The sequence below is a fragment of the Oryctolagus cuniculus genome, chromosome 1 (genome assembly GCF_964237555.1).
Source record: "Oryctolagus cuniculus chromosome 1, mOryCun1.1, whole genome shotgun sequence".
Lineage (NCBI taxonomy): Eukaryota > Metazoa > Chordata > Mammalia > Lagomorpha > Leporidae > Oryctolagus > Oryctolagus cuniculus.
This window is the reverse complement of record NC_091432.1, coordinates 161933033-161956262: the sequence shown is the minus strand read 5'-3', so window position 1 is coordinate 161956262 and position 23230 is coordinate 161933033. Positions and strand designations below refer to the sequence as shown.

The window sequence follows — 23230 nt, the reverse complement described above, 5'->3', positions numbered from 1 at the left end:
TTCTAGTCCCGGTTGGGGCGCCGGATTCTGTCCCGGTTGCCCCTCTTCCAGGCCAGCTCTCTGCTATGGCCAGGGAGTGCAGTGGAGGATGGCCCAGGTGCTTGGGCCCTGCACCCCATGGGAGACCAGGAAAAGCACTTGTCTCCTGGCTCCTGCCAGGATCAGCGCGGTGCGCCGGCTGCAGCGGCGGCCATTGGAGGGTGAACCAACGGCAAAGGAAGACCTTTCTCTCTGTCTCTCTCTCTCACTGTCCACTCTGCCTGTAAAAAAAAAAAAAAAAAAAAAAAAAAAATAAGTATGCATCATTGCATCACAAACTGTCAGAATTAAGACTTTATTAAGTAATCATTTGTAAAATCTGGAAGGCTTCATTTAGTAATCATTTGCAATTTGGAAACTTAGGGCAGAGCACCATTTTCATAGAGTTGAGCCTAAGAATAATAATATTTATATAATGATAAATTCTCCAAGCACTTTTCACTTTCATGTTCTAATCTGATGCTCGCAGCAACCCAATGAGCTAGGCTGTCATATGTTTTATCTGCTTTCTAGGAAACTAAGGCTTAAGGAGCTTAAGTGACTTACTCGAGACCACCAGGCAGTTATGGCCAAGCCAGCATTCTAGCCTGGACTTATTGAGTTGTTTTTACAGTATCGTTTCCAAAATGACTCTTCAGGGATATTAAATGAAAGCCAGGGCAGATCTGGGGAGACAAAGAAATGCAGTGATAGATAATTGGAAGAAGATTGAAGGGTATTTGGAGATAGTTGCATGTGAAGCAAGGGACATGAAACCCTTAAATAATTGGACTTCATTGGTTCAAAGCTATGGTGAGCAATACCTCACTCTCACCTTTGAGGCACATGCCATGGGCACTTCAAAGGAAAGAAAATTCAAGATGTACCTGAAGATGCCCTGTCGTTCCTCCACAATTGATACTGTCTTCTGACACAGGAGGGTGTCTTTACTCCCTTTATAAACTCGTGGCTGTTCTGCCATCCTGGACAGTCCAGCTATGGTAGTTACTGTGGCTGTGGAGAGACCAAGGATTACTTCAGGGAAGCACTGGGAATTCCTTAAAATATTGTACTAAAAATAGCAGCAGAGGCCTCAGGAGGGGGTACTTGTAATGGTTCTGCTACTGACATAGCAGCAGGAGGAAACTTTGAGGACTGACTGCATAGCAAGGTGTTGTTTTATGAGTCCTGCTGTGTTGTGGCCTCCTGTGACCGCCATCTGATAGGGGTGTGAACATGAAACCACAGATCCTAGAGACCCTTCTCATACCTGGCACGTACCATAGTCCAGTCACTTGGATAGATAAGTCAGATAAACCAGAGAAAAGAGGCTACTGCAGTGGTTCTTGCATTTGTACCGTGGGATCACCTGGGAAGCTTTTTAAAGCTCAGTGCTCAAGTGACCCTGTAGAATGTTAAAGATTTATTTATTTATTTGAAAGTCAGAGTTACTGACTGTTATCTTCCACAGCTTCCCATCAAGGACACATCAGCCCCACCCATCATGAGGAATGTGCATGTGTTTCATTTGGCCTGGCAGAGGGAGGGAGGCCTTGTGAGACTGCCTCAGTGGAGACCTCATCACTCTACTGCACACATTGAATCTGCAATGACATTCCTTCCCCCAGTGTTTATGAAGGATCTGCTGTGTGCCAGGCATTGTCCTGTGGAGGAGATGGTGGTGAACAAAATGCATAAGGCTCTACGCTCTCAGAGCTTGTCAGTTAAGGAAGGACCCAAAGATAAAACTGGGCAGTTCTGGCCTTGTAGGGTTAAGGCTGTCTCAGGAACTAGTTTTATTTGTACTGGGCCTTGTTTCTGTAAGAGAATTTGTAGCACATAATGAAGTTAGAATATAAATAAGAAACAGAAACTAAGGATAGGGAATATATAAATAACAGTAGGGTTGTGAATGGAAGAGGTTCATAGTTAGGCAAGTCATAAGGCTTCACTTGGGTTGAACCTTAAACTTGGCATTAAGCATCCTGGCAGCCATATTGAAAAAGGAAATGTGGTTTGTTACAAAGGTCTTATTGTCAGAAAGGAAAAGGATACTAGCTCCTCAGGGAGGGAAAGGCTTCTCACGCTTGGCTGTTCAGAAGAGTCTCCTGTGGTGCTTCATACAGTCTCTAACAATGTTTCTGTACTGACTACCAAAATGATTTTGTAAGAAAGTGCCTTATAGCATGATGAAATAAAAGGTAAAATAAAAAATGAAAATGCAACTTAATAAAACCATTTCTGTCAGGACTTAAATTGTCAGAAATACATTGAATTGGGCCAAAGTCCAAATGAATCTATGGCTAGAAGCAGGAACACCCGGGAAATGAAGAACCTGGATACTGCTACAATAGACTTCATAAACATAATTTGCGTCTACTGGGATTTTCATTGGGCATATGGTTGTATTTTCTGTTTTCTGATACAGGACTGAAGAGTAAATGTTCTGTGCTGTGGATAACACAATGGTTCACAGCAAGGGCTCAGTGAGCATTTTCTATAAAGGACTAGATACAAAATATTTTAGGTCTGATGGGCTACACAGTCTCAGTCACAACTATTCCTGACACTGTAGAGCAGAAGCAGCCACAGGTAATACAAATGTGAGTGGGCGTGGCTGTGTCCCACTGAAACGTGATTTATGAGAACAGGTAACATGTCAGTTTCACCTACTTCCTGGAAATTGCCAACCCCTGGTATTGCCTACAAAATAAAAGCAAACTATACTGTCAATATTCTTTTGTGGAAATTGGGGAACAATCAGAAACTGGGCAAATCTTGGTCAGTGGTAACTTTGACCTCAAGTTGAAATTGATGATAGTGATGATAAATGCTGGAAAGAACACAGCTCATATTAGGGCTGCAAATTCATTAAGTTCATTCAGGAACTCAGATCTCAAGGCAACCCAGTACAACAGTTTGCACATCAGAGCAGCACTCAGCAGACATGGGGCTGGAATCTTTGGAGCACAGAAGCGGGCTGGGTCTAAAACTCCCTGTGTTCCATGTGGAGAGAGAGAATTGTGGTGTTCCTCACTGGAAACAATCCTGCCAGGCAACATGGTTCTCAGTTGAGAGCTCATGGTTGGTTTCCTAGGAGAGAGGAATGTTGTGGGCTGTTTCCAGTAGGCTTCCGTGGACTGTGTATTTCTTTACCATTTTTTTCTTGCAAAAAGATCAATTCCAGGCTGTCAGATACAGGTTCTAAACAGTATTCTGTGAGTATAACATGTAGTACAAAGATACTACAGCTAATATCAGGAAAAAAATAACATGATTTTGTTGTGAAAAGCTTAGTTAGGAGCACATATTGTGTGTTGATGACTTACTGTGACCTGAATTCTTAAGTACCTCCAGACAGGCAGGAAGCCTGTCCGGAGCTGTGTAGTGGGAGCTGCTTTAAAGAGGTGAGCTGGAGTGGACTTTTGGTGCAGCATTTGAGATGCCGCTTGATCCTGCAGGGCTCCATACCCAATTCCAGCTTCCTGCTAACGTGCATCCTGGGAAGTAGCTGTGATAGCTCAAGTAGTTGGGTGCCTGCCAACAATGTGGGGACCTGGATACAGTTCCTGGCTCCTGGCTTTGGCCTGGCCCAGCCCTGGCTGTTATAGGCATTTGAGGAGTGAACCACCAGATACAAGATCTCTCTTTGTCTCTCTCTGACTTTCAAATAAATTTTAAAAATGTTTTAATAAAGAGTTGATTTAGGATGTTATCAGAAGAGGTGGTTTCAAGTAGTTTGGAATCTGAATCAACAGGTGGGTTAGGCCTCAGCTATAAGATTTCACTCAGGGGCCGGCACTGTGGCACAGTGGGTTAACTCCCTGACCTGAAGCACCGGCATCCCATATGGGTGCTAGTTTGAGACCCCGCTGCTCCACTTCTGATCCAGCCCTCTGCTATGGCCTGGGAAAGCAGTGGAAGATGGCCCAAAGCCTTGGGCCCCTGTACCTGCTTGGGAGACCTAGAGGAAGCTCCTGGCTCCTGGCTTCAGATTGGCGCAGCTCCAGCCATTGCAGCCAATTGAGGGGGTGAACCATCGGATAGAAGACACCCACCCCGCCTATCCTCTCTCTCTATAACTCTGACTTGCAAGTAAATAAATAAATCTTTTTTTAAAAAAAAAAAAAAGATTTCACTCTAACCAATTTATAGATAAGCCATACTCCTGAGCAAATAATTACATACTCACTTGCCCATGTATAGCAACAACCAGAATGTAAGCTTAAACATAACAGCTTTGACAGAGTTTATAAAAACATAGCTGTGATCACACCTGTGGAACTTTAGGGACTATTACAGGTGTGAACATAATTTGGTTTAGAGTGCTTTCTGGATAGCAGGTGATAGGTTCATCTGTGCCATTTGTAATTTCCTAACTAGTCATCTGTCCAGCACCATTGAATGGTTAAGAAAATGGCTTCTCTTCATTGTAATAAGCTATTCTAGGCTTAGGAGGGCAAATTCTGAGTCTTTATTCACATGTTCATCTTAATGAATCCAGTAGCTAACCCCTGAGTACCTAAACACTCGAAGATGTTTGTCCAGTGGGTATATCCTAGATAATATCATTCTATTTGTGAAACCTATAGAATTACTGGTTGTTGGGAAGAGAAATGGTACCCTTTCATTTTTCCTTGATACATTCTAAAATAAAGCTTATCTTATATGCAGACTGGAAAAAATATGTAAAAATTTGAAAAGCAGAAAACCATTCAGATGGAAAGATAGTACCCCTCAACAGGTGCCACCAGGTGGGGATGGGGCAAGGAACTGGCAAACAAATGCATGTACCAAGTATACCAGGTTTTTAATAAGGGCTTATTCTTCACATGCACTATGTGAGGCCAGAGAAGTTTCAAGGATGAATTGTGTAGGGAAGATGTCTGATGCCAGTGTCCCCTGAGGCATCTGCTTTTTCAGCAGTACTAAATCATTAGACATTTTTCCTAGTCTCTGCCAACATGCTTACTGACAGCAAGTACTCTATCACTTGTCTTCAAAGAACAAGTTTCCTTCAGCAGAAGTCACAATATTATCTTATGGTCATAATTTTAAAATATCCCTGCCACTAATGAAAAGAAAGAGTGGAGTGTTCTTTGCCAGTATAGAGTTAATTGTGGGCAGGACTGGTCTGTGCAGCCATAGCTCTGCCTCCACTCCACCCTGGTGGCCGGAACTTCCCAGCCAGGAGGAGAGGGCCAAGGGGATGAAGATGTACCTAGCAACCTCAGAACCCAGCAGAGGCCCCACCCTGAGCACTTTGAGGTAGGGAGCTGTTGGTACCCGAGGATGTGGGAATGAAGAAAGAAACAAAGACAAATTTAAAGCAAATATTACAAGCCAGGTGGGCGTCATTTGTCTTACTGTCATAGATAAATTGTCTGCTCCCATTGCATTGATTAGATTTATAAGACGCAAACTTTGGCTCCAGGAACATTTATTAAACATCATCCTGTCCTTGTTACCTACACTCCTTTCTGATTCCCAGTTCACCAGACCACAGGAACTCAAGCATCTGTTCATAGTTTTGCTCCGAATCCTCCCCTAACATTAACCACAAAGCAATAGTGAAAAAAAAGAATGCAGAGACAAATGGATCATCTGAAATAGCTTTTAGGTTGACCATACTGTCCTACCTCAGTGAGTGTCCAGAGCCAATTTTAAGTTGCCATCACCCTGAGTGGTTTTAGAGCACTTTTTTTTTTAGCAGGTGTTAATTTTTTTTTTAGCAGGTGTTAATTATTATTACCTGTGCACTTAGATGTTCACTGACCCATCCTGGTGTTCTTGGTCTCAGGGCCTGAGGATCATTTTCTCGGACGCATCACGGCTCGTCTTTCGGCTCAGTTCCTCCAGTGGTGTGCGGGCCACCATCAGACTGTACGCAGAGAGTTACGAGAGGGATCCCAGCGGTCATGACCAGGAGCCACAGGTACAAAAGCAGAGCTGTGCTGTCAACACTGTGTGTTTCATTGCTGCTGGCAAATTTACAGAGCTCCCGTGGGCCGTTAGTGGGAGTGATTTTACTTTCTGAGGAGGTGTATTGATTGCTTCAGCTGAAAGGCAAGCTTAGCGTGACTCTAAGTAAGTTTCACTCATTCATTACAGTGTTTGAAACAGAAAAACTACTGTCTCACATCTGAGTTCTCACCAGCACTTCCCTAACAAAATGACTTTGCAGTTCACTTGAGGTGATACTAAGACAAGACATCTTATATAGACAAGTTAAGGAAAGTTTAAGTTAGACTCATACTCTTCAGAGCGTTGACTACTTGCGTATAAATTATGAATGACCAGGAGATTGGAAAATCCTAGGTTGGAGCATGACTTTGAGGTACCAAAATGGATGTAACTCTGGGCTTCCTCTCAAGGTTGCCACAGCAGCCTCTTCACCCACCCAATGTTAACTAGTGCCAGAGACAGCCCCTCTAATGCTGGCCGCTGCCAGCTCCCGGGTCTTCACTCAGTATGGACTTGTTCTCTGGGGTCCTCATGGATGGTTCCTTGAACTGAAACATTCATAGCACTACTTCTGTGGAAAAGTAGAGAAATAGAAACGTAGCTTTTCATTTTAGGATTTCCAGCTCTAATTTGCCCTGGACAGTTTAAGATACCACAAAAGGTTTTCTTTCTTTGGCAGTAGTTTAGTGGATTTTTTTTCTCATAGTATCTTTTTTGGAGCATCTCAGAGTTTGGTAAACATTGCACCAAAAATTCTTACACCTGACTCTGTAACAAGATCTAGTTCAGGTACAATCCTTGATATGGAAGTAGAGGCCTGAGGGCCATTCTCAGGGTCACCAGCAGCACGAGTGGGCGAAGCAGGAGGCCAGCATCCAGCCCTGGCCCCTTCTCAGGAGCACAGGCTTTCCATGCAGGGGATGGGCTGTGCTCTGCCAAAAGCATTCATTAGTGAGTACATTTCACCCAGAATAGTACCAAGCCGTGCAAGAATTGGAGGCTTACCCTCTTTCTGAATAAAACTCCTGAACGTCTCCTGTTGGGAAGGGTAAGTAAAGTTAAGTCCAGAGCTGCGTCCGGAGTGAGGAATGATGTTCCTGGCTTCCCCAGCTCTGACTCACTCTGACTCCAGGCTGTTTTTTCTTCACATTCTTTTCCCTATTTGCACAGGGTGAGTGGTTGTGATATTTGCTTATTTTTATTTACCTTCCACCCTGGACGCTGTCCAGGTCATTAGACATGTGTGTGTGGAAGCGACCCTGTACATGTTTGGGCCTCTCTCTGAGGTGGTCCACATAGGCAAAGTGCTCCTTTTTTTGCAAAGCTTCCTTCGAAGCCAGAATCCCCCATAGGACTGCTTTTATAAGGTTGTGTGGGTACAGAAAGCATGAGCAACACTTGTTGGTTTAAAGAGTTTGCCAGTTTGAATGGTTGGGGTCTCTCATTGATACTGCTGTCTCAATCACTAATAGCTGATACTCTCTCCTTTGTCAATGGTAAGCAAGAGTTTGCTCTGACCCTTCTAAGTGAGCGTCACAGCACATGACTGAGCTAAAACTTCTGTATTACAATAGAACTCCTTATTGAAATACTGTACATCATTGACTCACCAATTTAAACCCTACTGTGTAACACATTCAGGTCGCGGCATAACACACTAAGATTTTAAAAGAAATCTGAACCCCTACGGAAAGAGAAGATCCTCTCGGCAGGCCTACCTGTCGTGCTTACTGCTCAGATCTGCTGAGGCCTTTACCTGGGAGCATGCGGGGGCTCCGTAGAGCGTTGCTCTCCACGACCACCCGCCTCTGCCTTTGGTGAGCTCCAGAAGGAGAAGCCTTTGGTTAGCTGTTAGCAGTGATCAAAGATAGCTCAAAGATAGTGTTCAAGCTGCTGGTGTTATTACTGATGCAGGGCCTGGCAGGTGAAGACCAGCATGTGGCTTTCTCAGCTTCAGATAGAACCTTTCCACCTTTTCAGTTTGTTCTTATGTACAGCCCAGGAACAAATGAACATCCCACCCTTCCCACACCCTGCAACACACACGCGCAGACACCCATACTGTCTAATGTGCAGAGATCCCATGGAGAGAGAGTCAGTTCTGACTCAACAGGTAGTTTTTATTGATTCACCCACCAATAGCTATCTACATTCAAGGGATTTTGCAAGAGGACAGAGTTCCCTCTAACTGTCTGATCAGTGTCTTGCCATTTCACTCTGGACATGGATCATTATTTTCCAGAAATTTTAAACACAAATGAAGAGAGCAGGTTTTAGACATTTACACTGAGTGTTTTGTGGAAGTATTCCTGACTACCATTGTGATGCACCTAGGAAGACTTGTGTTACAATTTACATGCACATGAATCTCTGCTCCTAAATATAGATTTTCCACTTTGGACCTTTTGTATAAGTGATTGTGTTGTGGGCTAGGTTGGGCCAAAATTAATATCCCGGGCTCTTGCCTTTTACTTAGAGAAGAATTCTGAGTACAGGCACAAACACAACATGCAGCATCATAAGGTTTATTTAGAAAGTGAGAAGAATACACAGGCACATGTGAGCCTCATTTAGGGAGAGTGGGCCAGGAAAGATAAAAAAGGGAATTTCATACCCTGTTCTGCTCATCCTGGGTCTACAAGGTAGAGAGAGAAAAAGGGAGCCTCCTCCCTTTCCCCAGGCTTTGTATTAGCTTTGAAAAGGGGAGTGGTTACGTAGCACTGCCCCCAGGTCCCAGGTAAGGGGAGGTGCATCTTAGGGAAGGGTCATCTGATACAGGAGAGGATTACATGGGGGTGGGGGTAGGTGTAGCCTCCCGCTCATGAATTTAATCTATCTCCCTGACTTTTCCAACATCAGTTGTGCTATTTCTTACCGACATCAAAAGTATTTTTTTTAAACTTGCATCCATATTTATCTGTGAATTGGTGGCAGGGGAGGAAGGACGGGGGAGGGCCTTGAGAGGATAAGAAGGGGTTTGTCCTTGGTCAGTCAGGAAGGAAAGTGTCCGAAGGCCTGTTGCTGGAAGAGTACATCATTTTAAAGATACAAGATTGCTTTAATTTTGCTGGCAATCTGTAGGATTTCGGTGAACCTTCAAACCAGCTGGTAATAATTTGGAAGCAGGAATGAGCCAAAAGAGTTTAAATTCACAGGTAACCCGAAATAGTACAATTGTTTCCATCTTCTTTCCCGCCTGGTTTATCAGCAGGACTGCTAAGCTAACTTTTCATTGGCCTTCCTCTTTTGTCCCTTGGAGCCCATGGGTGGAGTAGCTAATCAACAGTAGAAGAATCCAGAGGAAAAGGAAGGCGAAGTTTTTGTTCAGGGCAAGGTAATCACAGACAGATAATCTGCCTTGACTGACCAGCCTTTGGCTTCAGTGCTTTCAGTGGGAAGTGTGACCACCCCCATTCCTCCCCAGACCTAGGGAGGAGCCTTCCATACAGCTGAAGAAGTGTTGCATATCTCATAAGCTCTACCTAGAAGACATTAAGGACAACATCTAAACACGAGCCCCTGTATATTTGATTCATTTGTAACCAAAGTCCATTTGTCACTTTGATCTACTTGTCCTCTTCATGATTTTACAATTCAGAAATTGATAGTACAGAGCCATTTTATTTTCAGAGACCATCAAAGTTTATGAAAATACACACTTTGAAAAAAAGTGCATGGATTTCAAAATAAGCTTATCTTTTAATTCCATTTTCCTTGAACTTTGTGAAGTACACTTGTATTATTAGTTATGTAAAGCAGGATACTTCAGAGAATGAAGACAGGCACTATTACGTTGAAGTTATCCCCAGTAAACGAGGAGATGGGATTTCGTTAGGTGCACACCTTCATTCTGTCACAGAACTGCGCATGTCTTTAGAAATGGTCTTCAAAAGAACTTCCAGTGTGTGCTGAGGGGCAAGAGGGAGTGTGCCAGTAGCAAATAGAGTTAAATCAGTGGTTCTCAGCGGGGCTGCACATCAGAGCCTCTTAGGGGGACTTGTTAGAAATACCCATTTCTGGGCCTACTCCCAGGAATCCCAGTTTAATTGTTCTTGGGTGAGAATTGTAGCTTTAGAGTTTCTCGAATGATTTTAATTGGGGAGCGTGTTAAAATGTGTATTTTTGACTCAGCTATGAAGAAGGCCAGACAGTTCAGCATTTCTTTTTTTTTTTTTTTTGACAGGCAGAGTTAGACAGTGAGAGAGAGAGAGACAGAGAGAAAGGTTTTCCTTTGCCGTTGGTTCACCCTCCAATGGCCGGCGCACCGTGCTGATCCGATGGCATGAGCCAGGTACTTATCCTGGTCTCCCATGGAGTGCAGGGCCCAAGGACTTGGGCCATCCTCCACTGCACTCCCTGGCCACAGCAGAGCTGGCCTGGAGGAGGGGCAACCGGGACAGAATCCGGCGCCCCGACCGGGACTAGAACCCGGTGTGCCGGCGCCGCAAGGCGGAGGATTAGCCTAGTGAGCTGCGGCGCCAGCCAAGACAGTTCAGCATTTCTAACAAGCTACCAGGCCATTTTGTCTGCTGACCAAGGAGTCAGTTTTGGAATAGCAAAGGGTTAGATGAGACCAGTGAGACCTTAGCATCAGGGCTGTGAATTCTTAAAAACCATAGCATGAATGACACCTATGTTTAGTGCCCTTCCAGGTATTGATTCTTGTCCTCCTCGGTTTGATCTGCGTTGCCTGTTGGACTTCATACGCATGTCTTACAAGCATCACCGATTTGACACAAGCAAAACTGCCTCTCAGTTCCACCCCACACCCAGCCCCAACATCCTGCTTCTCTGTCTCTGTACATGGCAGTTCCATTCTTCTAATTCGCTCAGCCAATAAGACTTTTTTTTTTATTTTTTATTTTTTTTTTTTCTGACAGGCAGAGTGGACAGTGAGAGAGAGAGACAGAGAGAAAGGTCTTCCTTTTGCCGTTGGTTCACCCTCCAATGGCCGCCGCGGCCGGCGCGCTGCGGCCGGCGCACCGCGCTGATCCGATGGCAGGAGCCAGGAGCCAGGTGCTTTTCCTGGTCTCCCATGGGGTGCAGGGCCCAAGCACCTGGGCCATCCTCCACTGCACTCCCGGGCCACAGCAGAGGGCTGGCCTGGAAGAGGGGCAACCGGGACAGAATCTGGCGCCCCGACCGGGACTAGAACCCGGTGTGCCGGCGCCGCTAGGCGGAGGATTAGCCTAGTGAGCCGCGGCGCCGGCCGCCAATAAGACTTTAAGATGCGTTCTTGACTCCTTTCTCTGTCTCAAAAACACACCCCCACTGCAAAGCCAACAGTAAATCCTCTCAAGGTGACGTTCAAAACACATCCAGAGTCTGACCCTGGCTCACCACCTCCCCATTTCCACCCAGAGCCAAGCCACTATTCTCTCTTGCAGACAATTGCAGTGATTTTTAAAAACTGTCTCTTCTCTGCTTCTGCTCGTTGCCCACTGCTACCCTGTTCTCAGCACAGCAACCAGAGTGATTCTTTCAATACATTCTAGACCACCTCCTTGCTCTGCTGAAATCCATTCTCCTTCTTTCACTGAAGAGCCAAAAACCCCTTCCCTGTCCTCAGGCGCCCTCATCTCCTAGCTCACTTCCTCTTTCTGTCTCCACGTCAGACATTATCTTATGAGCGCGCCAAGGATGATTTGCCTTGTGGCAAATAAAATGGCTGTGCCCTCTGGAATGCTTCTCCTTGCGATATCTGCATGGTTTGCCATGTCAGTTTTCAGTGAAGGCTTCCCTGGCTAGGTTATATGAAATAAGCTATGTTGCTCAGCTTTTCATCATTACTGTTAATTACCTGAGAGAAGCCACTGACAGAGGAAGGTTTGTTTGGGCTCATGGTTTTGGAGGTTCACTGTCCAGGATCGGGCAGCCCATGTGTTTGCTGTCTGGTGAGTGCAGAGTGTCTGCAGAGGAAGAGTCACACGGTGAGCCAGGAAGCAGAGAGGAACTCACTCATGTATGCGTATGTGGGCTTTCCTTCTAAAGCCGCCGTGATGGAATCACCTGACTCCCACCAGCAGCCTAAGTCCAATCCTATAATTGGATTAGATTTTCACCCTTAACCTGTTGACCATTAACATTTACCAGAAGCCTTTGGGGACCAAGCCTCTAACACATGGGTCTTTGGGAGATGACCCAAACCATAGCAAGCCCTCGCATGTAGCACCTCTTTTTCCCTTGTTCTGCTTTACTTTTCTTCCACCTTACTCAAATATTTATTTTTTTGAAGATCTATTTATTCATTTGAAAGGCAGAGTTATAGCAAGAGAGGGAAAGTGAGAGGAGAAAGAGAAGAGGGGATGGGAGAGAGAGGGAGAGAGAGAGGGAGAGAGGGAGAGAAACACTTTTATCTGCTGGTTTACTCCACAAATGGCTGTAAAAACTGGGCTTGAGCCAGGCTGAAGCTGGAAGCCTGGAATTCCATACCGGCCTCCCACATAGATGCAGGGATTCAAGCAGCGGGGCCATCTTCCACTGCTTTCCCAGTAACAGTAGCAGGGAGCTGAATCGAAAGTGAGGCAGCTAAGACTTGGAACTGGCACTCATATGGGATTCTGGCATCACAGGTGGCAGCTTAACTCACTGTGCCACAATGCTGGCTCCCATGTTTGCTCATTTGTCTGTCTCCATGTAGTTGAATGATAGCAATAGGAGGTAGGACCATGTCCATTTTTTTTCATTGTATTCCAGTGCACACAGCGGTACCTGGTATATGGAAAATGCCCAATGCAATTTTGCCAAATTAATGGAATGTGAGTGTTAATTACTTTGAAATATCTCAGACCAATTATGACATGGAAAACTGAAATATTCTGTATGCAGTGTGAACCCTGATGATACTATCAGGTTTCCTCCAGTCAAGGAGAGTTTGAATAAAATAAGTTGCCATTTTTAAGGTCTACACAGTGTGCCAGGCTCCATTCTGGATATTTCATATATATCCATTAGCTCATTCATCATTTCATTGGCCCCAGAGCAAAATGATCCTGCTTTTCCAAGGAAAAGGAAACTTCCAAGGAAACTGAGCCATAGAGTAGATTCATACCCATGAAGCTGCTGGTTCTGGGCTGTAGATTCAAATTAGATCTTTGTTCTAACAGAAGTCACCTTGTGCATGCTAATGCTTGCAGTCCACAGGAGAGAGGACTTCTTACCTGTGCTTCAGTCCAAGACTGCATCTGGTGCCTAAGTTCAGGATCATTGTTGAGAGCGTTTTCTCACATACACTAACCAAACCAATTCTTTGATTCTCTGATACCAGCAGAAAATCAGTTCACTTCATTTCTGAGACCATTTGGAGTTAGGCCAGACCCACAGGTGAAGGGCTAAGTTCTGTGGGACTGCCCTTGCTTCAGATGCCAGCTGCAGATTTGGGTACCCAGGCTACCCATTTCTTCTGGGGCCAGTTACAAATGTGAGCGTTCCCATGACTCTCGTTAGGTGCAACATTCACTAGAACCATTCACTGCACTCAGGAAAGCTCTTTCCTATTACTGGTTTATTAAAAAGGATACAACACAGGAACAGCACGTCTAGGGCAGGGTATGGGGAGTAGTGCAGGGCTTCCAGGCCTCCCTGAAGCACTTGAATGTGTTCACCAACCCAGGAACTCTCCAAACTCTGTTGTTGAGTGGTTTTTATGAAAGTCTGTATGGAAATACTATTGGTTAATTCATTGACCATTGCTTGCACTTGATCTCCAGCTCTTCTCCCCTTCCTGGAAGTCAGGGGCTGGGCTGGAAGTTCTGCCTGTCTAATGACCTAGTTGTTTCTCTGGCAGTCAGTCCCCAACCTGAAGCTGTTTCAAGACCCACAAGATCCACATTTATAAAATGACCAGTTTTCTCTTCCTTATTCTGAATTATCAATGAATAGATTTTATTAAAAGCATAATGTGTGGGGGCTAACTCTGTGGCATAGCAAGTTAAGCTGTCATTTGTAACATTGCCAACATCCCGTATCAGAGTACCGCTTCCTATCCAGCTTCCTGCTAGTGGCGTGGGAAAGCAGTGGAAGATGGCCCAAGAACTTGGGCCCCTGCCACCATGTGGGAGACTGGGATGGAGTTCCTCTCCCTCTCCCTTTCCCATTGCTCTTTCAAATAAATAAATCATTTTTTAAAATAAAAAGAATAATGTGCTAAGCACTATTAATGCTTTTTATAGTTAAGGCATCTGAATGAGTGGTCAAAGACTTAGAGAATAAAATCAGAAATGGAAATAATATATGAAAGAATTAGAATCAGAAATATGAACCAAAGAGACATATAAATGGGTGTTTGTCATTCATTTTTAATAACAAGATAAAAATTTTATGTAGTATGTGTATATGCATGTGTACATATGTGCACACAGTGTGAGCATATTTTGCAATTCCACTAAATAAGTATGTCAAATATTGTGCCATTATTTGAAAAGGTAACCTGCACAGAATATCTTAGTAGCCATAAATGCAAGAAAAACCATGAGGAAATACTTTATTTTTTGTGCTGCTGCAGTGTTGAACTGTAAGGGGGTGGGTGAAGTGGTGGAAGGAGAGTGTGAAAAAGATGCACACGGTGGACTGGTTGGGATTTGAAGTCTGTGGCCATGCTAAGGTGCTGGCTGATTTTGCTGGGATGAGAGGTGAGACCAGGAGGCCTTTGGGCATTTAAGAATGCAGGAGGTAGAGATGACCAGCTGTTCTCCATAACTAATGAATATGGAATTTGAGGAAATAAATTCAAGCTGATTTGGAAGGAATTCAGACAAACGGTTGTGAAGGCTCCTGCCCAGTGACTGGTTTGGCTTTTCTGAAAGCCTCTATGACTACATAGATTCAGATACTTTCTAAATATAGGCAGAGGTGGAAAGCACTAAGCAATATAATGTTTAAAAATATGTTTTAGTCTTAAAATTTTGGTTCTGTGAGCTGCCAAGAAATGAAATTCTGGTCCAAGTGGGTTAGATTTCCCCCTAGTGGTGTAGACAGGAATTTAGTCCAGCTGCGTTTTTACAAATCCTTCATGTGAAGTACAACTGAACTTGGGAAAGAGGCAAAGATGTCTCCATTTTCTATATTCCTACTCATTTTGGTGAATCAGCCAGGGCCAACAGTGCTTCTTTCTCTCATTTATGATACTGAAATTTGCACCCACGCTGCCATTACAGTGCTTGATTATCCCTGGCTGTGAGAATGCTTCCTGGAATGGTCAGTCACCTGAGGGCCTGTGAAAAACTCTTGGGAGTTCCAGATTTGGTAGGTGTTTCTCAAGGGTTCGTGTCTGTTGCAGACCAGAGCTGTTGAGAGCTTTGATGACAGTGGCCCTTGTTCCAGGTGGGCTGGTGTGATCAGAACTCCCTTGCAGATGCAGAGTGAAGGGCCTGTCCACCCATATTGCACTTGGGGACTTGGAGAGAAGTGTGTGACTGTTGCTGTAAATCACTCATGCTGGCCCCAAACACCAAGCAACTCAAATCCACCTTAATGGCATCCTATACAAAAGAGATTCTCATTTCCAAATATAAGAATGTAACTGCTAGCCTATGCCACAAATCTATTAACATTCTTAAGAAACTAAAGAACTTAAGTCTGTACCTTGATTCTGACTTCGAATCACATTTAGATGAAGGTTTTTAGAACCTAAACTCAAAACAAAGCATATTTCTTCTAACCACTTCCCCATATGCAATGCAAAATAAAAATAAGATTTAAAAAGCACTAAAAAGTCAAACAAATTTTTTATTCTTTTCCTTATGATTGTATTCTGATAATCTAAAATAGTAAAAGTAAGCTGCTTCTTAACTTATTTTTTATTGTGGGGCCTCTGCCTTGTGTCTGAAGCATTTGGCTAACCAGCTGTTGGTTAACCGAAACATTTATGTCCACAGATTACTGAGTCTTGCTGCCTCTTGTTTACTCAGCCTGAAAGAGAGAGAATGAATGAATGATCTTGGTCACACGAGAACAGAGGGTCACTGGTCATAGCTCTTCTGGCCAGATGAATGGGTTTGACAAGCTGTGCCCAGCACTGTATTGCTCTCCCCAGCATTTCCTCTGTGTCAGCCTAGATGCATGATACAACCAAGTGTCCGTGCCTTTCAGCACGAAGTTACCCAACTCTGGTGGACTGGTAACAGTTCAGGCTTTCTTTGAAGCAGTGCCCTTCATTGGTGGAGAGTAAATCATTTGCTGTGCTCATAAATGAGAGTGTAACCTAGCAAATGCCTGCCGATGGTAAACCTGGAGGTAGGCTATGCCCTGCTGAAGAAAGCTGGGGACTGTGGAGCAGCACTGCTCGGCCTCCCCCACGGCAGTGCTGTGTCTGCTTGGAGAGCATGGGCTCTGCACTGCCCCGGGGGAGGAAAGCGCCTGGGGGAGCGCTCCTGTCCACTCTTGGCTGGTTTCAAGTTTGACACTGTAGTTCCAGAATGAGAACTTCAGCTCAAGATGCAGGTAAGAGAGTGCCTCATCCTTTGTTTTTGCCTCCCAAGAATGCCAGGATTATATCAATGCCAGGAGGGCAACATGCTTAGGCCTCTGGTAGGTGATAGGGAAAGCATTGAAAGGCTTATGGAAATCTGGTTTTATGTTCCTTTTTTGTTCTCATTTCTAAGCATTCTTTTCTTTATAAAAAATGATTAGAAAGGCAGAGAGAGACAGACAAAGAAAGAGACAGAGAGCTCTCATCAACTGATTCACTCCCCAAATGCCCTAACCAGCCAGGACTGCACCAGGCTGAAATCAAAAGCCTCAAACTCCATCCAGCCCTCTCATATGAGTGGCAGGAACCCAAGTACTTCAGCCATCATGCGCTGCCTCCCAGTGTGCACCTTAGTGGAAAGCTACAATCAGAAGTGGAGTGGGACTCGAGCTCATACAGTCCAGTACGGCACATGTGCATCCCAAGTGGGTTCCTTATTGCTGTGCTGAACACGTGTCCTGCATTTCTGACAGTTTCTGTTGGTAGAAATCATCATATAAGGCATTGAGTGGTAGTCTGGAGCCCTTTAACTCCATAATATGGAATGGGCTGCAGATGAGGCTGTGAGAGTGGACTAAAATTTAAGTCTCCAGATGGCCCCAATGGCTGGAGCTATGCTGATCCAAAGGCAGGAGCCAGGAACTTCCTTCAGGTCTCCCATGTGAGTGCAGGGGCCCAAGGACTTGGGCCATCTTCTGCTGCCCTCCCAGACTACAGCAGAGAGCTGGATTGGAAGTGGAGAAGCTGGGACTCAAACCGGCGCCCATATGGAATGCCGGCACTGCAGGCAGCAGCTTCACCTGCTATGCCACAGCACTGGTCCCAAACCTGGGTCTTTTCTAAGGGCACTGCCAGGGCCCTTGTAACACAGTGTTTTAGGTACACTGCACAGTGTTCTCACCCCTCCACCCTTCAGAATCCCTGCATCCGTGAATGGCATGGCCCAAATTTGCTTCCTCTCCAGCTTGGAGTAACACTTGCTGAGTTGGGATTGTTCAGTGATCCTGTTTCACCTAAGATAAGGTGCAGTCTATAGGCTGTTCCAAGCTTATTTGCCAGGGAAAAGGGCTTCCAGCACTAAGAATGGGTGTGCCATGGAGGGAAGTTGATTGAAAGAAGGATCTGCAGAGTCTCTGTTGCTGGCTTCAAGGTGTTGAACACAAATATTAGACCCTTGGAGCAGGATTCCACACGCGTTTTCTGTAATGGTCCAGATGGTAAATAGTTCAGGCTTTGGGGACGGTGCTGTGGTGCAGTGGGTTAAAGCCCTGGCCTGAAGCACTGGCATCCCATATGGGCGCCAGTTCTAGTCCTGGCTGTTCTTCCGATCCAGCTCTCTGCTATGGCCAGGAAAAGCAATAGAAGATGGCCCAAGTCATTGGGCCCCTGCACCCGCATGGGAGACCGGGAGAAGGCTCCTGGCTCCTGGCTTTGGATAGGCTCAGCTGCGGCTGTTGTGGCCATCTGGGGACTGAACCAGCGGATGGAAGACCTCTGTCTGTCTGTCTGTCTCTCTCTCTCTCTCTCTCTGCCTGTGCCTCTCTCTGTAACTGTCTTTAAATAAAATAAATCTTTAAAAAAATAGTTCAGGGTTTGCAGCTGCCTTAGTCTCCTAGGGCAGAGAATCACACATGTGGTGGCTTAAACAGCTGAAACTTCCTGTCTCATGGCTCTGGAGGTAGCAAACCCAAACTGAGGGCATCAGCAAGCTTGGTTCCCTTAGTGGGCCAGGAGGAAGGGGTGTTTTCAGGCCTCCCTCCTTGGTTTGCATGGCTGTCTCCTCCCTGTGTCTTCACATCGTCCTGCCTGCATATGTGTCTGTGTCCCGCATTCCCCTTAGTTTGAGGTCATCAGTCAGATTGGATCATAGCCCACCCTCTGACCTCGTTTAAACTTGATGACCTCTATAAAGTCCTAACTCCAAATAAGGTCCCATTCTGAGGTACTGGTGGTTGGGTTTTCTACACAGGAATTTGGGAGGGGACACAGTTCAACTCAAAGCATCCTTACACATTCTATGTTATAGCTTCTCCACTGCCCTTGTAGCCACAGATAATACATAACAAGAGATGAGGCTGTATTCTAAAACACCTTATTTATAGACACTACAGTTGGAATTTCATATAAGCTTAACATGCCACAAAATCTTCTTCTGATTTTTTTTTCTCACTGTTTAAGAATCTTAAAACTGGGGCCGGCACTATGGCTTAGCAAGGTAGGCCAGCTCCTGCAGCACTGGCGTCCCTCCCATATGGGCGCCGGTTCATGTTCCAGCTGCTCCACTTCCAATCCAGCTCCCTGCTAGTACACCTGGGAAAGTGGAAGATGGCCCAAGTGCTCAGGCCCCTGCACTCACAAAGAAGACCCGGAAGAAGCTCCTGGCTTAGGACCAGCCCAGCTCTGGCCATTGTGGCCATTTGGGGAGTGAACCAGCAGATGGAAGATTTATCTCTGTCTTTTTTCTTTTCTGTAAATTTTTTTTTATTTGACAGGTAGAGTTATAGACAGTGAGACAGAGAGAGAGAGAAAGGTCTTCCTTCTGCTGGTTCACTCCCCAAATGGCTGCTACGGCTGGCACTGAGCCGATCTGAAGCCAGGAGCCAGGTGCCTCTTCCTGGTCTCCCACACAGATGCAAGGGCCCAAGCACTTGGGCCATCCTCCACTGCCCTCCCGGGCCACAGCAGAGAGCTGGACTGGAAGAGGAGCAGCCGGGACTAGAACCCAGCGCCTATATGGGATGCCGGTGCCACAGGCGGAGGATTAACCAAGTGAGCCACAGTGCCGGCCCCTTATCTCTGTCTTTCCTTCTCTTTCTCTCTGTAACGCTTACTTTCAAATAAATAAATAAATAAGGCTCTAAAAAAAATCTTAAAAGCCATTCTTAGTTCATGGACTGTACTCAACCCAGGTAGGGAACTAGATTTGGCCTAAGAATTATACCTTGCTGACCCTTGCCTTGCCTTTTAGATTTCTGAATCTGATTCCTTTTGCTCAGATTCTTTTCACATTCAGTGAAGCATATATCAAAATGGTTTTGACCACTTAGTAAAAGAATTACAATTGCATTCATGTGTGTATTTGTATATACAAGTGAATTTGAAGTTTTAGAAAAATTATGAGGCCAAGGCCGGCGCCGCTGCTCAATAGGCTAATCCTCCACCTTGCGGTGCTGGCATACTGGGTTCTAGTCCTGGTCAGGGCGCTGCATTCTGTCCCGGTTGCCCCTCTTTCAGGACAGCCCTCTGCTATAGCCCGGGAGTGCAGTGGAGGATGGCCCAAGTCCTTGGGCCCTGCCCCTGCATGGAAGACCAGGAGAAGCACCTGGCTCCTGGCTTCGGATCAGCACGATGCGCCAGCCGCGGTGGCCATTGGAGGGTGAACCAATGGCAAAAAGGAAGACCTTTCTCTCTGTCTGTCTCTCTCTCACTGTCCACTCTGCCTGTCAAAAATTAAAAAAAAAAAAAAAGAAAGAAAGAAAAGAAAAATTATGAGGCCAGCGCCGCGACTCAATAAGCTAATCCTCCACCTTGCGGCGCCAGCACACCAGGTTCTAGGCCCGGTCGGGGCACCACATTCTGTCCAAGTTGCCCCTCTTCCAGGCCAGCTCTCTGCTGTGGCCCGGGGGTGCAGTGGAGGATGGCCCAAGTGCTTGGGTCCTGCCCCCGCATGGGAGACCAGGAGAAGCACCTGGCTCCTGGCTTCGGATCAGCGCGATGCGCCGGTTGCAGCGCGTCGGTTGCAGTGCGCCGGCCGCAGCGGCCATTGGAGGGTGAACCAATGGTAAAGGACGACCTTTCTCTCTCTCTCTCTCACTGTCCCCTCTGCCTGTCAAAAAAAAAAAAGAAAGAAAGAAAGAAAAATTATGAAATGTCTCTGAAAATCTCCAAAATTAGCATTCTAAGTTTGAACTCCTTAGCTTTTCATTGCAACCAAACATTAAAGGGAAATGTCTTATAATATGTTTGTATTAATGATATTAAATTCCTTTGTTAAGGCTGTGATTTCCTGCTGGAGGATCTCCCATGTGGGTGGCAGGAACCCTAAAAACTGGAGCTAACACCACTGCCTCTCAAGGTACACACTGGCAGGAAGCCGGAAAGGGAAGAGAGCCAGGGCTCAAACTTAGGCACTCTCCTCCAGGATGTAGGCATCCTGAGTAGCCTCTTAAGTGCTGCACCAGTCTCTCGCCCGCCCTCCACCCCTACCCCTGTCTCTTTAAAGCAGTTCCTTACAATGATTTTCAGATGAGTACCACTATAACCATGTCAGAAGAAAAAAGGAAAATATTAAAGAAAAAATGGGGTGGGAAAAGGAAAGTATGAACTGGAGACCTGGTGAATACTTAGAACAAGCGAAAAACAAAATTGTGCCATGTCAGCAGTTGTTGTATCATGAGAATGCTGTGTGCTGGGGTGAACGTGGCTTCCAGGAGTCTGTAGTGAGGCACTGTGGCATCTCCAGTGCTTTAGCTGTGGCCCTCAAACCCATTGTCCAAGGAATCTCTGGCTCTTGGGAAGTAACAAGTCTGTTACTGCTTTTCGTCTGTTCTTTGTTTCTTTGAGTTACGTCATTGGAGTTATAGTCAGGATGGTCAGTGTGGTATTCAAAAAAGAAACCAAAACAAAATTAAAAAACCAAAGCTCTGGCACCTTGGGGATATACCAAGATTTTTGGTGAACCAAACTACTGACTCCTTCTCATGTAAGCATGGTGTATTTTATGCTACTGCTGCTCAGAATCTGCAGTCATTATGAGTGACTTCACTTTTAATGGAAAAGATTATTTAGAGTTTAAAGCTGACCATATTTCATACTGCTTCTAACTGTACTTCAAGTTGCTACTTCCCAAAGGGTGGTACTTGGACCAACCCCATTGGCTTTACCAGGTTGCTCTTTGGAACTGCATAATCTCAGGTGCCATCCCAGACCTACTGAACTACATTTTTCCTTTTTCCTCCTCGGTGACTGTGTGCACACAGAAGCTTGAGAAGCTCTGCTTTAGACAACCTCTGAGATCCTTATCTCCACCTCTGCTTAGCAGGATTGCCCCGCCTTCCAGATTAGACAGATCTGTTGACGGACGCCAAATCAACTGGGATGCATTTATAGTGTTAACTGGCCTCTGCTGTTCCCTCTCCCTTCTGGGAAAAGTTCCAAACGTACTGAAAATAACCCATACAAATATTATAAGACCCTTGAAGAATTAGTACTGGTTTTCAGGTCAGTTAACAGAAAGAAAAATAAGAAAATCACTTTCCCTTTGCATTGCTATAGAAACCCTACTCGGTATCAGCTCAGCAGTTTTAGACTGTAGTCTTCACACAGTTAACACTAGTTAAGCTGAGCAATTGAAACAACGAATGGATAAAGAAAAGAAAGGTCTAATTTTATTTTGCCACGACATGAAACCTTGCTCAAAATGTGGGCAGTCTACCACAATCTAAATTCCTAGGAAAAGGTCAATTATATAAAACATCTAAGGGTAATGGGACAGCTGGTACTTAAAAACAAGGCCCATAAAAGAATGTATTCCTTTGTCAAACTGTACTCATCAAAGTGCACTAACTGCCAGTCAATTGCAATGATGGTCTTTAGACTGCAGGGCAGGGTCTCACTTCGAGTAGAGGCTCATTTCCAACCTTTTAGTACCTGGTGTTAATGACTCTTCTCCTAGTGTGTGGTCTGTGTCCCCTCCCTAAGACTCAGCCTCAGAGCAGAATTTCTCTTGCTCTCCGATTCACTTTTGCTACTCTCCTCTGCTGTTCAGTTCTGCTTCATGTGGCAGTCCTTGTTAGCTGCGCTAGACACTGATATGCCCGTCGGACATGTGGTGTAAGGGTGTGATGTCTGGCCCTTTCGTTTGCAGCAGTTGTCTCGTCCATCTGCAGTCTGTGTACTTCAGCTGAGTCTTGGTCCAGTGCACCCACTTTCCTGGGCTGGCCATGATTTACTGATGCACAGAGATATTGCCTTAGGTTGAGTCATTCGGAGTATCCTCTTGGCAGTCTTAATCTCTTTGTCTTCCATCAGAAAAGATAACATGAACTTCACCTTACAGACAGACAAGCTTAAATCGGGGGAGGGGGGTTTGTCTGCCTACCAAATGCCAGTCTGTTTGGACTAGAATGGGGTGCACTCACTCCCTCCCTGCTTTTCTAGCAAGCCAGACTTCCTGCTTCAATAATAATAATGATATGGGGCAAGCATTTGGCCTAGCAGTTAAGGCGCCATCCCACATAGGAGTGCATAGGTTTGTGTCCCAGCTATAACTTGTGATTCCAGCTTATTGCTGACACACACCTTGGGAGGCAGTAGGTAATGACTCAAGTAGTTGAGTCCCTGCCACCCATGTGGGAGACCTGGTTTTTGAATTCCTGGCTCCTGGCTTTTGTCTGGCCCAGACCTGGCCATTGTTTGCCTTTGGAGAGTGAACCAATGGATGGGAACTCTCTTGCTCTATCTGTTTCTTTGTGTCTCTCTACCTCTCACTTAATAATTATAATAATTAGCATATGCCACGTGGTTGCCTGTATATGGGATAAGTTGGATACTACATGGTTTGTGTATCGTATGTCTAATTCTCATGTCAGTCTAATGCTATAGGAACTCGTGCTGTCCATCAATATTTTACAAATGAGAAAGCTCTGGACCTAATAACATACTGTTTCTAAATAATGCAACTGAAGCTTGAATTTAGACTCAAGCCTCAGAGTCCATGGTCTTAATCGTAGTGCTATACTATGTACCATGTAAAAATAAGAGGATGCTTACCAGCCTGTG

The 23230-nt window shown here is 45.3% G+C and overlaps 1 protein-coding gene across 1 annotated transcript in view; it reads left to right on the top strand.

Moving 5' to 3' along the window:
- Positions 1-23230, top strand: part of PGM5 (phosphoglucomutase 5) — a 224886-nt gene that overhangs the window by 181400 nt on the left and 20256 nt on the right. The window contains exon 10 of the mRNA XM_002708190.5: positions 5819-5953. Coding sequence (XP_002708236.1) covers positions 5819-5953 — 135 coding nt within the window. The remainder of the gene's footprint in view (positions 1-5818; positions 5954-23230) is intronic.